This window comes from Patagioenas fasciata, chromosome 2, assembly GCF_037038585.1.
Source record: "Patagioenas fasciata isolate bPatFas1 chromosome 2, bPatFas1.hap1, whole genome shotgun sequence".
Taxonomy (NCBI): Eukaryota; Metazoa; Chordata; class Aves; order Columbiformes; family Columbidae; genus Patagioenas; species Patagioenas fasciata.
Window position 1 is genome coordinate 16,241,258 of NC_092521.1, and position 17,051 is coordinate 16,258,308.

A 17,051-nucleotide genomic window follows, 5' to 3' on the forward strand; every position below is an offset into this window, starting at 1 on the left:
CTGTATCTTAGAGTGACTTCTGTATTGCAAATTTTCCTGTCTGCAGAGGTGGTTTGCACAGCAGAATGGCAGGCAAGCACATGTTCTGAAAACAGTGCTAACTGTATTATTAAAAAAATCCACTTCATTTATAAAACCCCCATTTGCATAGCAATCCAAACTATTACTGTTATTTAGGTCGTATTATATTGATACTAAGTGAATCACTCAGGTAAAGCCTGTAGGATTAATCTGTTATGAAAACAAAGCCAACACCATCAAAGTTATTACAAAAAACCAACATTTTAATCTTGAAATTTTCAAACATTACTGCAATATAGTTGTGGGAAAATATGTTACTTCTTAGAAAGAAATTAAGTATATAAAAAAACATCATACATTTTCCAACTACAAAGTTTGATTTTCCTTGTTCAGTTCCGCATTGCCAACATGGCATTTATGTCCCAAATGAGATTCCGCAACTGATCCATGATCTGCTTCAGCTGCTGGTTCTTCTGTTTCAGTTTCTGTGGAAAGAGTTTATTAGAAGGTTTTTTGTGATCAGTTCAAATAGCGCACTCAGAAATTCAACAAAAGTTACTGTGCTATGAAACGCTATATGGATCTTCTCAGTCGCCTGTGAGCAGAATTAGTGGGATAATACATCCTCTTTAAAGCACACTAAAAATACAAGAAAGCCTCAAAAGTTAAGGACCATCGCTAGAGGGGGAATGCAGTTTCTTTTCACAGCAGGTTTTTTTTTTTTTTTGTCTAACAAAACACTTGATCCCATCAAAAAGTAGAGGCTTGTGAGGACTGATCCTCCCTTTCCAATGTCCAAAAGACAGCACTTTATGCAGAAAGAAAAGAATTGGTAATTTGGACCAACACAGTTCAGGGAACAGGTACATTTATGTGAATATATGTTGTATAACGTGCGTGCACAGATAAATGAGGGATTAACAGTAGAAGTTTGAACAAAGCACAAGGTACAGGAGAAGCCAATCAAGATTTTCCAGCCCTTCTGCCTATGTAGGTCAGCCGCAAGGGCTCCTGTCTTGAAACAGATATTCCATTCCCAAGCACATGGAATTCTTTAAAATTGTGTATTTGTTTTTGTGAACTGCAGAAGCATCTGAATGAACAGTCAAGCAGCAAACTTTCTTTTATCTGGGTGCATAAGCAGAACTTAAAAACTATGTCTCTACAAAAGAAAGACTAAGACACTGAACAACCTCCCTAACCTTTCATATTTCAGAATAATACACATTGTCTGATTTCTTTCTTTTCCTGCTCAAATCAAAGCTGTCAAAAACTAAGTTACTGTGCATTGTTAACAGCAACCTATGTCCTTAATTTCATTCCAATTTGATAAGATGTCAGCATGAACACATTAGAGATCAAACTAGTTATTCATTAGGGAAGTCTGGAGTTCCAAGTAGAGTGAAAGCAAGGGAGAGACTTGCTACCATCAAAAGAGGACAAATTATCCAAATATTTCAGGTTTGGCATAACTTTGTTATTTGCACTACTAAAAGGCAGTACATTAAAAGGACAACTCAGATCAGCAATATAACCAAAGTAACTGGAACAGTGATAAAAAGAAGCAATATCCTGAGTATCAGTCTCTTGAATTTTGATGTGGAAAACAACATTTTTAAGGTGCCCAGCTGGTCAGCTGGGAAAGAAGTCCAGGGAAAAAAAAAAGCAGCTTATTGATGTCAAACCTGTAAAACTTGGCTAAAGTACTACTGTAATTACACTTACATGACATGGGGAACATAGAACTCTGAGCAAGCGAAATATTCCTGAACACAGTGGACATATTCCCTGGAAGCAGAGACAATACTCAGTTCCAGACTCCCGAGAAGCATGTAAAACAGAAGTAGGACAGTTCACGTGCACTAATTTGGAATTTCTAGTCAAGTATCTGACAGACTAAAAAGTATTTCGAAGGTAACTGTTCATTTATCTAATGCTTCTTTCTTTTCCAATTGCTAATCCAAGACTTGATGATATACAGCAGAGATCCAACTCCTAAAGACAAGAGCAAAAACTGAGAAGCATGTAGTTACCAAATGAAAGAATTGCAAGAGTCTCCCTACAAAAATTCATAATATAAAATCTTGATGCTTGAGAAAGCACAAGAGGAATGAGATAAACAAGCATGTTCATACCTGTGGCATTTTTAAACATCTTTGTTTACCACCTTCAACATTCACTCTTAGAGAAATCAATGAATGTTACATCAAAACTGCCAGGTGAATGCAAGCTGTCACTCACTGATGTTGAGGCCACTACATTTCATGATTTTTCAAAGCCTTCATCAATAGAAACAAAGGCCCAACAGTCAGCGATGGTTATTCAAGTCACAGACAGAAAGAACCATTAACCTCCGATATGCAGATTGTGTTCTCTCTCCATCCATGTCTAACTGTACTGTTCAGTACTGTTACACAGGCACGCTCACATGAACTTTACATAAGTTACACCTAAAAGACTCATTCTGTAAAACTGTTTTCATTTCTTGTGCAAGTGTTATTAAACTGTAAATTGCTTGATCTTTACTTGATACTAGACAAGGGAACCTTCAAACTGGATTTCATCTGTTTTCAAAGCATCTGTAAAGACAAGAAGTACACAATTGTTACTTTATTTATCTGAAGAGAATTTCAGATCCTTGTCTTCAGTGAAGAGCTATTTTCTTAGCTCTTCTATTCTACTTTTTCTAGAGACAGAAAAAACATCTAAGATGAAGCACGATCTCTGGACTGCTCGGCTGAAAAAAGAATAAAGAGAGGGAAAAAAATCCACTTCAAAGAGCATGGTCTCCTAATTGAAATGCATATAGTGATCTTTGTTACTGATCTTTGACAGGCAGTGGTCCACATCACAAAGTACTTATAATTAATATGTTCTGCACCACTAGCAGTGCTGGCCTCTGCTTAAGACTTTGCTGAGATGGTAAGAACATCTCAACTCAGGTTTAACCTTGGTGAAAAGGCCTTCTTGGGAAACGGGCAAATTGTGTAAGCAGCTTCTGCAGCAACGACAAATTTTCTTTTGAACAGATTGCTTGCAAGTTGTCTCCCACTCCTTTCTCCTTCTACTGAAATGACTTAGTTGAACTCTGGACTGCTTCTTGGGATTAACAGTTGTAGGAACAAGAAAAGGTACTTCATCTTACACACATGCTACAGCTTCTCGCTTTATCTCTTTTAAGACAGCACAGGAAAATTATGAGATGCAGTTTATAATGAGACCTAAATTCACCTTCCATCTGACAGGCACATTTCTGTTAATCCCTCTGTCAGAAAAATAATCTGATTGAAAACCAATCCTAAGGGGTCGTCTTTGGCAACATTGATTTTCGATGTGGTTAACTATCCATTTTGATTGACACTTGAAGTGCTATGGCCAGCATGATGGAGCTGGCAAGGACTGCACCTTCCAGTAACCAACGAGACCTTAGCAGGCTTAGGTCAGGTAGGACATTTATGAAAACAAGTACAGAAGCACAAAACCCACATAAATGAAACAAAGTGGAAGAACCATAATATACATGCAGAAAATGGCTGTCTTTCAAGGAATGTGCCATAAATAACTTGTTTCATACAGATTTGGGTTCAGCAGCACACAGTAATTTCAACTTAGATAGAAATCAGTTTTTGATTTAAACTCATTTTTGGTTCACTTTCATTTCATTTGAAAGCACTGCTGTCTCGACCAACGCACAACCTTTTATCAGAGACATATCAGAGCTTTACTTTGCACAGTTCCTGACTCTCTCCTCATCTTTAGCTCATCTGTCTTTCCCGTTTTAAAACCTAAACATCACTACGAATAAATATTCTGCACTCAATCCGTTTGTTAACAGTCCCTTCTTCAGGCAGAGATAATAGTGTAAACATTGTGGAACAGTAAGATTGTATTCCAACTGATGCCTGTTAAAAGTACTTGCCTATGTTGTACAGGCACTTCTACTGCCTAAGAAAAAACAAACAAATAAAATCAGATGTTTCCATCTTGAAAATCTTAGATAAAAGACTATTCTCCTGAATGCTGTGCCAGGTATTATTTTTACCTGCTCTGTTCAAGTCCTGCAACAGTACAGGCCAGAAGTACATCTAAGCTTCATAAAGCATTAAATGTTAATTTACTTGCATAAATCTCAACAGAATTAAAACAATTATGTTTAATTTGTTGATTACAACTCTACTTCAGAGAGAACTTGCATCATTATCTTTTTCACGAGCATGTTACCCCTTCTGACCATAAAACTGCTGTAGGAACTGGTTGTTGAAAGTCTTATAAAGGCAACAATGGTCTCTGCTTTTCCATTAAGTCAAACCTGTGAAAATTCTACAGAAGCATCATATTTGTGATTGATAGGTAAGAAGAAGTACAGCCTGCCCTGGCAATTCATACTGTTCTTTTTTATTTTTTAAAGAGACCATAATGAAATCTCTGAAGAAGTGGAAAAACTTTTTTTTGCCCTTCAGTTTATAGTCAAAAGACTTACAATGTTACACACACAGAGCAGGAAAAAAATGATAGAAAAAATGCCTCAACACTTTGCACATCTCTCTTAAAGCTGCCAGGTGATGTTCTAACTTATGGCTACTCAACTGATACCAAGGCCCACTTTTCATCATAATAAATTCACATATTCATCTCTTTATAATATATATTTTATATATTTATAGTATTATAATATCTATTACATATAAATTTCTATTACTATATTTATATTTAAAAAGTTATAATAATATTTTTTCAAATGGATAAAAAGTATTCATCACTAATACACTAACTGCTGTGCAATGAAACATTAACACAGTCATTGTTCAATAACTACAGCTTTTCCTGATGTCATTCACAGGCATAACTGTTGTGCCCTTACTGGAAATGAGAGACTGGGTTTTCTGTCTCTGTCCTCACCTGACAGCTGAAAAGAAAATTGCCCCTTCTGCAGGCACAACTCTTGTTCCTGAAACAAGCTGAGGCATCAGTGACAGCCTATGCTCCACTGCATGCTCAGTATTTTTCCCATCTTGAACCAGAGAGCAATTGCACGTGTCCACTACTCTGTGGTTCAAAGAGGAACAAGTGTGTTCATTAAAACAGGTGGATGTTTGCTTCATACCAATTATTTATCATTTGATGATGAAGACTGAGGTCTTATTTACTGAGTAACCTCTAAGCTATGTAGCTTCTAATGCAATTAGCCATTCCTCAAGGTGCTTTTCTATCACACTCCTCAGTGTTACATGCCCATTCTTAACGTGAAAATCACGCAGATGTATGATACTTAGTTACAGATGGCAAACTAAGTCACAGCAACACTACGGATAAAACTTGAGTGCCTACTAACTTTGTCCAGAGACATCTAAGATTCAAGTCCAACACTAAGCTATATAACAGCTTCCCACACATTCAAAGGACAGCCATCTCCAGCTGGGAGGGGAAGAATGAACAACTACCGCAGATATATTCTGGCAGCCACAAGGACAAAAACCCAGTTATCGAGATTAGCCTTCAGTTCCTTACTACTCACATTAAATCCCTCCTTCTCATTCCCAAATTCCCTGCTTATTCAATACCCTTATCCAAGTTACACAACACATAAACTAGGATTCTTATAATCTTATTTATTTATCACAATACTGATTCAATCTAAACAGTGTCTAGTCTGCAACAAAAGCAGAACAGCTCAAGGACTCTTCCAGAAAAGGAAGTGGGGCAGGGAGGGGGAAGTGGAACCGAAACCAAATGTGATAATGTAATAAAGGTTGCATATATGCATTTACACAAGGACAAAAGGGGACAACTGGGATTGTAGGGAAAGCTTTAAGCTTGCTGTTTCCTATCTTTTCTCAACTTTGTAACCATGATATTGTTTCAATATAGGAAACTACATAAAAAACTTTGCGTGAAACATTTCCTATTAAACGGAAAAGGAAATATTTCGTTATATGGAATAAAATGCATCCGAGTGCTGAGAGAGCTGACTGATGACATTACAAGGCCACTCCACGTAATCTGCTATTGCAGATGGAGACAGGCTCCCGATGAAAAAGGAAACATCTCAACTCATCTTCAAGAAATGCAAAGAGGGGGATCCAGGAAACTACGGAAAGTACGCTCTGGTCAGCCTAAGCCTTCACCCCAGAAAGATTATGCAGCAAATCCTTCTGGAAGTCATGCCCAGACACATGAATGATAAGGTGATTGCAAACAGTCATCCTGGATTTACCAAAGTTGTGTTGTGCCTGACCAAGAGGATGGTCTTCTATCAAGAAATGACTGGCTGGGTGGACGAGGGGAGAGCAGGGGATTTTCTTCACTTTGATATCAGTCAGGCTTTTGACACAGTCTCCCATAGTATCCTTGTAGACAAATGACAGAGACGTGGTTTGGACAGGTGGTTTACAGAGTTAGTGGAAAACTGGATTGGATTCTCAATGTTGCGATCAGTAGTATTAAGACCAAGTAGCAGCTGGTCTTTCTTGATATTTCTCAGGATTGATACTAAGCTCAATATTCTCAATATCCTCATTAGTGACTTAGGCACACTTAATGACCTAGCCACCATATCAAAGTATCAAATTTGTGGAATTTACCAAATTGGTGAAAGTGGTCAATTGACTCAGTGGTAGGATGTCCAATTCAGGGGGACTTCAACAGGCGGGAAAGGCAGGCCAACACCTATCTCAGGAACTTAAATTAAAGCAACATCCTACATCTGAAAACAGAACAAACTCATACAAAAATCACAGGCAGAGGGTTGACTGAATAAAAAGCTGATTTGCAGAAAGGGTCCTTTTTGAAACTTTCTGACAAACTGAACAGGAGTCAGTGCCTATTGAAGATCAATCTGCTGAGATGATGTCCAAATAAACTTTCTCTCCTGTTAAAGTATACCTCTACAGACACAAAACAAATTAAAAATACATGCAAACAGGGTGAAAGATAGTTTAAAAAGAATGCAAGTTTTCAGCATAGTCAAAAGTAGTTTTCAGGCAAAGTCCTCCAAAGAGAAAGAGCAATTGCAACTTTCAGGACTACTGCCCAGAACAACATCAGCTGAAGTGCACAATGGTCTTGTTATCAAAAATGCCCAGAGCTAAACTCGTAACAGCTTAATTGAAAAGCCTGTCACGTGGATCATGCATTTTCCTCTTAGCAAGATCACTGTTAACCAGTTAGCAAAGCTTAATTAAGAATATCAAACATGATTATTTTCTAAAGGGTCACTTGAACTGTTCTAATGTTATTTCACATTATTTCATTCTCACCCAAATGTACTGAGACTACTAATTATGTAATGGGTTTCCTAAGTGGTTCATTTGAAACCAGACCTACAGCATCTAAAAAACCAAAACTGTATTTGCTCCATTCCTAAAAACCAGCAGTAAAGAAAACTGCTGGTAAGGAAACAACACAAATCAAAGTGTTCTCAGCCTGTGATTTTATATTTTCTGTTCTAAGCCTGTCAAATGTACTATAAGAACACAGACCCAAGGTGAGCCTGACATATGGAAGATATTACAGATAATGCTATAGTTAAAAGGTAAGAAAACTGTAGACAGAACATTAAAGACTCAAAAAATATTAAGACAAGTGAGAAAACTTTGGTAAAAGCTTGCATTTGTTGCAAACAGTAATTATGTTCAGTGAAAAGTGAGTAAGGCTTTGTATTAGCAGACAAATACAAATGCTAAACTGATTCTGGAACAGTAAGTTATTTACTCCAGAAAAGAGTCAACCACCTCAGCAATTTACAACCCCAGAAGGCAAATACAGACAAAAGGGATAAGCAAGACTTTCAGGAACTGCAGAAAAGAATGGTTTAGTACAAAAGGTACAAGTAGTTAAGTGCTCAATAAATCGTTTGGTGTGTGTTTGGTTTGCTTTTTTGTTTGTTTGGTTTTGTTTGTTTGGGTTTTTTTTAAATAATGGTGCACACTTAGTAACTGCTGGCCAAAAATCCCTTTTGTTTTTAAGCTTAGTAGGTATTATTTAAACCTACAGTTGCTATATATTATGGAATTGTTAGGACAGAAATTCATTACCTTGTAAACAGAGCTATATTTTAAATTAATGGACAAGTCCTTCTTAGCCATGGTGAGGGCACTAAACTTTCTGACCTACAAGATAAGTCTAATGTAGCAGAATAAATAAATAAGACCAAAAGATGTCACTATATAGTAAACTAACGTCAAAAGCTACCACAGTATTTCGGAACTCCGCTACAACAACAGCTGCTTCTGCCCCAAGAGTGAGATGGTGGGTATGGGAAGCAGGTGACACTCCCCACGTCCTGCACTAAGGATGGCCCCTTCCCGGCATTAGCAATGCTGAACTGTTCTGTGTCAAGTCAGTGGTTCCTGGGAGGGGGGATGTTTTTGTGTGAGAATATACAATCCACAAGGTTTATAAGATCTGCTGGTTTTAGTTGAGCTCCAGGCTATAGGGCAGTAAGTGTCTTTCACATACATCCAGAGCCACTAAGGAGATCAGGATGGCTGGGAAGTCATAGCAAGAAGGGCAAAATTAAAGAGACCCGTGGAAGGTCTAAGAATTCAAATGTCTCAATAGCATCCAAGTATTTGATTATTGCAATAATGCTTTTAACATTCAAGACTGAAAAGATATTGTTTATCACAGCAAAAAGGACTAGGTGAGAGCAAGACAATCAGCTGAAGGGAGAAAAGATAGTGGGTCACAAGTACAGAAAGCTACTGCTTCTGTCACGTGGCTTTCCTTGTCACAGCATTTTCATCAACGTTTTGTATTACTGAAATTTTGGAAGTGGATATCACACACTACAGAGGACTGAAAAGCTCTCAGGAGTGTTCGCTAAGAATCAGAGAGGGCTATTTGAGCCCAGTGTCAGAAATTAGACCAATTAGTCTGATTCTAGAGATTTTTATTTGCAAAAATAAAAACTTCTTTATTTCTAGTCATAAACTCCAAAGCATTTCCTATTCTGTAATGTACTAAAATTTGACCTTTGAAATTGGTAGAGTATGTGTTTATACAACTGGAAGGAAACAAAAGAAAAAAAATCGATGCATTTTCAAAACCAAGAAGTTTAAATTTCTACTGCAAGAGTTACTCAATATTTGTCCACAAGAATACCAGAGAAAGTTCAACTATCTTGTGAAGATTTACTGTGGAAAGACTGGAAAGAAGGTCTAGGCATTTCAGTGTAAATACAGGATCTCAGACCAGGTTTCAATGAATGTTTTAATACATTCTTAATTACCAATTTGCTACCAATGGTCCTGTAACACTATCAACCTTTTTAAGGTGTATAACTCATCATAAACATTTATGGAATGCTTTTCACAAGATCACACCAAGGAGATTTTAAAACGTATTAGCATACAAGTACAACAACAAGGGCAAAAACATGTCATAAAACTATCAAATCCACAGCACATGTGGACAGTTAAGCTTATTAACACTTGAAGACTGCAAGAAATGTGCACAAATTCACAGTACAACATTATATACAATATATACAACCCTGCTACATCAGCACTGAACAGAAAGAATGCAACAGGAAAGCTGACAGCTGCTTTTCTCTAAACTCACGTAGTTCTCATTTTCTCCTGTACAATAAGCACACATTTTTCTAAATAAAAGGTTTATGAAAAGTTCAATACATATCTGATTGTTGGGTACAAATTAAAATATTGGAATTATTTTTAAAGCCGAAAATCCCACAATTATTCTTTCCATAAAGAAATACTTTACTCATTTATTTGCTTTGTTCAGTTATTTTTGTAGACTATGTCTCCTATTTACTAAGCGTTTACAGACATTACAGCTACAGAAATACTTAACTAATCCTGTCTTTGTACTTTACACACTGAAGAAACAATGCTCAAAATTGTGGTCTGGTAAAACCACATCTTTTAAAACTCGATATTATATTAGCATTTACTACAGCATAGTTATTTTTAGGTTTGGATCCATCTTTACTAATTGTACTCAGTCGCATACTGCCACTCAAACTGCAAATTTAACAGCATCTTTATCATACATCATAGTACATTTTTTTCTGAATGTGTCAAGATACAATAAATGCTACATTTAACAAAAGGAATGGTCTTCCTCAAGCTGTCAAAATACAGAAAGTCACCCTGAAAATCCTGTACCAACTCACGTAACTGCAATAATATTTACACATCTGATGTTCAATACCCATTTTTTAACACCTAAGGTAAATTTTGAAATAAATAAGATCGTTAGGTCCTCTGCCTCAATCTGTGCTTCCAATATCTAGTGGGTTAAACATAATAGTCTGTATGCAGAAGAATATATGTTCATTTAAAAAGAGGTACAAGTTGAATTCTCAGGAAACCTAAACTCTACAGAAGTACAGCTAAAAAAAAAAAATAACTGCTTACTAAAATGTAATTCTGAAACAGTTACATGCAAGAAATACTTATTACCGTGTTTGCTGGTAGACATCTAATACAGCTACCTAGAAATGTAATCTTTGTAATGACAAGGTGACATTTTCAGTCTTGGGCAACTCAATTCCAACTTTGTTACCTTATTTACTTCCATAATTTCCCTTCTCTCTTCACTAGCAAAACGAAGCTGACTTGCAGCACCACGATCATCGTGCTTGGAGCCATCTTCTTCAACATATGGAATAAGTTGCTGTGAAGACAAGAAACGTTAGCTTTAAAAAAAAGAAAAAAAAAAAAAAAGAATAAAAGAAACTGAAAACTGGAGATGCAGGAGATACATAAGGTACTATCATTTTCTCCAAAGGTTCAAACTTTCGAAGAGGAAGCAGAGACAAACTTACTTCATCAGCTTACTTCATCAAACCCAAAGGCCTTGGAATGAAGCTGGTTCTCCAGGAAAACTACGTGCTTCAAAAAGACACAATCCCATGTATCAGCGTGCCTAGACCTAAGCAACTTCACAACCGCAGCAGAACCCAGTCTTTATATTTCAAGACATTTATCACACATAATTCTTGTGTTTTTAAACTCTGCAGATTGTGATCTTAAAATTTACTGTTCCACACTATGAAATGCCACAAACACTAAGTTATCATTATTATAAAGTATTTCAGTGATATATTAAACATAACTATGACTGGCTTTACATAGCTACTTGGTTAATACCCTAATTATGACTTGCTGTTTTAGTAGGCCTCTGTTTGGCTATTCTTAAGACTAAGCCCACAGTTCCGTAACAGTTTTTCTGTAAGAATTTCCCACTGTGATCTCCTCAAGCACACAGTAAGCCTCTACAAAGCAAAAAAAATGATAAAGAATTTCTAAATTAGTATTAATGTATGCTCCCCTCCTAAAAAAATTATAAAAAATATAAAAAGAATCAGTAAATGTACTAGATAAAAAACAAATACATGCTTCTGTGTCAGAACACTCCCAAGCTAATATCTTACTCAGAAATAATTATAAGCTGTAACATTTTATACATAACATACATCCACAATATCTACAGTCGATTGGTGTTTTTCTTTCCTAAACTGAGAAAGCTAAAGCTGATAGCAAAATTACATCCCTGTTCACATACACATTACAGACAAATGAAAGACTAGGAATTGATGCAAATGAGCAAGGATATATTAGTTTAAAAGTCTGGGAGCAAGTTGCCTTTGCATGAGTATTAACTTGTTACTTAGGTTGGGGTGTAATATTATGAAGCATTCAGCTGCATCCTTCAGCATTCTGATGGAAAACTTTCATTTAACCTACTGAAAATTTAATTTCCGTCTATAAAATTTGTTTTTGTAGGCCATACTTATTAAGCTTATATAAATGGACAAAAACTACCACACTAAACTCTGCCATGAAAATGTAGTAAAGGTTAACAACCTACTGCCTTTGCATACCATTAAGCAGAAGTAGTGTGGCTGCTAAATACTCTAGGAAAAAGCTCCTCCTCTCTGTGATAGAAACCAATGTACTACTCAAAGTAGAATATTTCCTGTGAAAACCTCCCATCTTTCAAAAAAGTTAGCAGAAAACAGAAAACAAACAAACCCCCCCAAAACAGAAACAATAAAACAAAAAAACCCAAACCAAAACAAAGCAAACAACTACACCTAACACACAAATGAAATAGGAATTTTAATCAATTAGGGAACTTTGTAGCCGGATCTGCTTCATAATTATCTCATGCCTTACTATGTTATAATAGTTAACAGAAAGTTTATAATACATATTACATTGGTAATACACATTAACATAAAAATATAAAACCATTTATATCAGTAATAATAAACTAAAATATTAGTCGGCACTGACTTGACTGCTTAAAAAAAAGACTTGTTGATATTCTTTAAATATATGGTTAGAATGTCAGTTATTAAAAAATACAATTGAGACTATTATTGAAAAACTGAAATAAGAATTTAAGAAAACCGATGCCACTCTCATTCACCATAACTGATAAAACATGAGGAGGTTGGCATTCTATTAACTCCAGAGCAGGAAACCCCAAGTAGATAAGAGAAATAAGAATTCCAACTATTGATACAAAACACTGCTGTGCATGAGGTAGCAGTGAGACCTTGTATTAAAAAAGCTTAATGGGACTACTCATTTTCTCTACAGAGATCCTTTCTTATCCTGGCAACAGCTAAAATCTGTGAAGAAAAAAAAAAGACCAACCTCAACTCATTCTGATCATAGGTGGAAACAAAACATATCAAAAGTTTTTAAAGGGGACACAAGTATTCAGCTATTGCACACAAGTCAACAAAACATGAAAAAAGTTGTTCTTTTTTTGCTTTTAATGGGAAAGTTATCTTACTTCCTTGCTTGCTGTGAGGTTTCTGAATACCTCTCTCTGAAACACACTGCAGTGAATGCTGACAGAAGATTAGTAGTCTAGAATGGACTCCTTAAATTCTTTATTCCTATTCAGTGAGGAGACTCAAATATAAAATAGAATGCTTAAATGAATAAAACACAATAGATAATCAGAAGTCTCTTAGTAGAGTTGCCTCAGAATCCAGAGGTCAGTAATTAAAGAACCTCACAGTTCTGATTAATGTAGAACAGTAGTAACCCAAATCATAGCACAAAACAGGCTTTAAGAGTACTACTAGGAAGTAGAAACAACTTATAAAGGGAAAAAAATAAAGTTTTGATTTTACTAGGAATAGCATTTTTACTAGGAAAAACTTCGGCCAATCTTCCTTGAAGTCTTACACTCGTAACTTTTCCATCGTCGCTACGCATTCAGATTTGGTTCACACTTACTGGCTCAGCAGGCTCAGTAGTTGAGTGAGCAAATTACAGAAGCAGAGACTGATGGTCAGAGCAAGAGAATAATGTTTACTACTCAGGGAGCCAGGCTGGCAGGTGAGAGGTTAAAGTAGAGTGTTTCCCACTATAACTACCTCTTTGGAAAAACCAACAATCAAAAACCACGAAAACTCACCCTGATTCTTGATTCTTTATTTCCTAGTAGAAAAGAATTGGTAAATGTACCAAGAAGCCTGGAGAAAAAAGGCTGACATTTTAGATGAAGTTTCATTTCAAAATTGGATTCCTTCCACTGGTAAGAATTGTTGATGTCAATGTGAAAGTTTCACAATCTTTCAACCAGCTCCAAATAATAAACAGAATTCAGTTCACTGAACAATTCCACTCTCATTTAAAACTTGATATGAGTCTCCTGCAACTCAGAAGAGTGGGAGATATGCTAAGCAGAGAGTGGTTATTCTGATTTGTAATTTATGTATTAATAAAGATACTTACTTCTATGGGAACAGGATCAAGCCCAGCACAGTTTTCGTTGCATTTGTCATAGACTAGTCTCAGTTTTCTGAAGAGTATTGACAGCTGACGGAGATGTTCCTGCAGCTTTCCCAGTCTGTCTTGATATGTTCCAGTATGATAAGTAACACCATTTGGTAACTTAGAGAATCAAAACCCCAAAACATTAAAAATATTACATTAAAGTTTCTGACACAGGAACTAAATAAACTAAAATAAGTCAAAGGGGTTTTTGTATATTCTAAAATAACACAATCATACTATTCCCACAGAAATCACTGACATTTCTATTTTCTTTATCAGCAAAATTTTGTATTTTATCTGTCCAATTACTGCTGCCAAATAGCTTCATGTATTCTGCATTTTGGCCTGTAACTCCAGTGAATCTCTTCAAAATCCTTAAGCATGACACCATTGTTATCTGTTACAGCTATTACATTTCTAGACTTTGTTTCTCAACCCCAGGTCACAATTCAGACACACAATCCAAATGAACTCCCTGCTAGCAAAACTCTAAGTACATATACCTACACCTATGATATTTACAGAATGAAACTGCTGGAGTCAAGAAAATACATAGGGAACAGGAGTGATTATCTTCTGCTCTCAGCAGAAAAACACGGCATAAGTTTGTACATTTTCCCAGTAAGTAGGCACAAATAAGGATCATGTCCACTTCAATAACAAGAAGCTCTAAGTGGATAATATTACAAAAAAAGATCAATGAAAGTTCCTCTAAAATTACTCCCCAGATATTAACAAAAACAGAGAAACATAAACACACTTCAGTATTCATAAAGGAAAACACAGATACTAAGGGTATTTAGAGTATATTGTAAGAATGATAAGTAAGCAAGTATTTCAAGAGCAGTATTCTCTTCTGCAATCAATGCCCCTTTTCAAAGCAGTTTGATCACATTACGTATTTAAATGTCTTAAGCTACCTCCTGTGCATATATATACAAGCAGCTGGTGGTAAAAACATGGGAAGTTGTGGACCATAAAAAGTTATGTCTCACCTGCATGTTCCTCAGTAACTGGAAGATTTCCATGGTTCGAAATACAATGTCCTGCACAGTCTCTTGGCCAATTCGACAGAGAGAAGCCGTATTTACCTCCCTCGCTGCTTGAGCCTGCGTCCCTGCGAACGCCCCAGGCGGCATGCCTGCCCCAGCAAGAGGGGGCGTTGACATCTCTTGACTTTAACCAGTCTCACGGAGTCCAGCTGCACAAAGGAGTTAAGACGGAATGATTAAGTACTTGTTTGAGTCTATAACAAAAAAAAAAAAAAAAAATCCGTATGGTGGCTATGCTGTTCCTTTTCCCCACGCGTGGTCCTACCCAAAATACAACTGTTCAGCTGACACAAGGCAGCTCGGCGCTGTCCCCTTTGGTTTGGGCACCGCTCCCGGAACCACTGCAGCTTTGCAGGGCAGTGGAACTGGGGGTGCTGCTCCCACACGTCCCCTCAGAGCGGTCACCGGGGCCTTGCCCCGCTGTGTCTCCAGGGAACACGGACGGGGCCTTTGCCCAACTCCCACACCTAAGCACCGCAGCCCTCCCGCGGGCTCTGGGCCCGGCCCCGCTGCCCCTCTCTCCGCCAGAAACCACCGCCGCGTACCCGCTGCTCGGGAGGCCCCGGGACCCCGCAGACCCTCCCTCGCCCCGCTCCGGTCCCCCCCGGTCCAGCAGGCCCGCCGGTGGCTCCTCGGTTAGCACGGCCACCCTGGAGCTACGCGGAGTTACCGGGACGGGGTGCGACATGTTTTCCGCTGTCCCCAGACCGCAACGGGGCGGCCCTCGGGAGGCGAGGATAAGCCGCCCCGGTCCCCGCAGCTCCTCCCTGGGGACGCTCGGTTAGTAACGGCAGCGCAGCGACACCGAGCCCACCCCCAAGAGCCACCCCCCTCAGACCCCCGGGCGGCGGCCGGTGCTCACGGGGACCGGGGCGCCGCGTTGCCCTGGAAACGCGCAGGCGGAAGCACTCGGCGGCGCAGGCCACCCGAGGCGGAAGTGACGCCACGCCCGCCGCCGGGGCGGGAGCGAGGGGTGGTGGGGCCGGGCCGGGCGGGGTTAGGCTGCGCAGGGTCGGGCCGGAATGGGCTGCGCTGCGGGCATTGTGCACAAGTCCCGTCCGTGTCCCCTGTTCAGCGGGAGAGGTGTCATTCTCTGCCGCGGGGGGTCTGCCGTGCTGCCTCCCCCGGGGGCGGCCCGCACTGCCGCTGTGTGCCGCGCTGGGGCTCCCCACGGGCGGCGTCGCTCGGGGTCCGAGTCTTTTTTCAGGCTTGCTGGATCACGGGAGGGTTTATGGGCAGGTCAGCGCGGGGCCCGGCGTACGGTTTCTGGAGGTTGAAAGGTCAAAATCACACTTCACGCCACCCGTGTGATGCGAGTGAGGGTTCGGACATGGCGTTTTTGGGAGATCACGCTGATAAATTGTTGTATATCTGCTTTGCAGCGTGGGTATCTATTTGTGGGTGTACACACGCGCAACTGTGTTAATTTTATACCTTGATAGAATCATAGAATCGTTTTAGTGGGAAGAGACCTTTAAGATCATAAAGTCCAACCATTCACCTGATGCTGCCAGCCCCACCACTAGACCAAGTCCCTAAGTGCCACATCTGCACGTCTTTTAAACCCCTCCAAGGATGGTGACTCCACCACTTCCCTGGGCAGCCTGTTCCAATGCCTGATAATCCTTTCTGTGAAGAAATTTTTCCTAATATCCAATCTAAACATCCTCTGATGCAACTTGAGACCATTTCCTCTCATCCTATCACTTGCTACTATTGAGAAGAAACCAACACCCTCCTTGCTACAACCTCATTTTGGGTCGTTGTACTATTACTACCTCTTGCATAGATACACTTTTGCTAGTACAGAAGAACCTTAGCCTTTGGCCTTCCTTTATGGCAGTATTTGCGTGGGAATAACGAACTTCTGTGCTGTCCGGCCTGTGTGCTCATAGTACACTACAGGGTGCTTGAAGAAGATGGACCCAATTTCAAGTTGCAGTTGACTTCAAATTGGTTCCATCTCTTTGAAATACCCTTTATTACTATTGAATTGATACAGTTCCAAAGTACAGACAAAGCCGCCTGTGTGAGGAAGGAGAAACGCTGTTGAAAAGAAACCAGGCAGGGTCTGCGAAGGCTGATAGATATGAATTGTCTATATAGTTGTTAGTGCTTTCTGTCTGTATAATGAAGAGATTCTTCATATGCAAAAATCAATAAGTACCAAAGTTTCTCTTTTTGCAGTTGATGTCGTACCTAAGACTCTATT

The 17,051-nt window shown here is 38.8% G+C and overlaps 1 protein-coding gene across 4 annotated transcripts; it reads right to left on the minus strand.

Annotated features, from left to right (window-relative positions):
- Positions 1-263: 263 nt before the first annotated feature.
- MED30 (mediator complex subunit 30) lies at positions 264-15,809 on the minus strand. Of its 4 annotated transcripts, none has more exons than XM_065832578.2 (5): positions 15,702-15,809; positions 14,783-14,988; positions 13,746-13,904; positions 10,549-10,659; positions 264-506 (listed from the first exon to the last, which is right to left on the minus strand). In XM_065832578.2, the coding sequence occupies exons 2-5, from the start codon at positions 14,954-14,956 to the stop codon at positions 411-413; spliced, it is 540 nt and encodes a 179-aa protein (XP_065688650.1). In that variant the 5' UTR covers positions 14,957-14,988; positions 15,702-15,809; the 3' UTR covers positions 264-410. The 4 variants fall into 4 exon arrangements, with proteins under 4 accessions (XP_065688650.1, XP_071659942.1, XP_065688652.1 ...); XM_071803841.1 differs by having other exon boundaries at positions 15,654-15,747; XM_065832580.2 differs by lacking the exon at positions 15,702-15,809 and adding an exon at positions 15,510-15,639.
- Between the last annotated feature and the right edge of the window lie 1,242 nt (positions 15,810-17,051).

Bases quoted from the DNA above. Each gene is read 5' to 3' on its own strand.
- MED30 (XM_065832578.2), bottom strand. From the start codon at position 14,956: ATGTCAACGCCCCCTCTTGCTGGGGCAGGCATGCCGCCTGGGGCGTTC. The intron at 10,660-13,745 runs GTAAGTATCTTT...TTGTCTTCACAG, and splicing joins TTGATCCTGTTCCCATAGAA to CAACTTATTCCATATGTTGA. The intron at 507-10,548 runs GTAACAAAGTTG...CTCTTTCCACAG, and splicing joins AAATTATGGAAGTAAATAAG to AAACTGAAACAGAAGAACCA.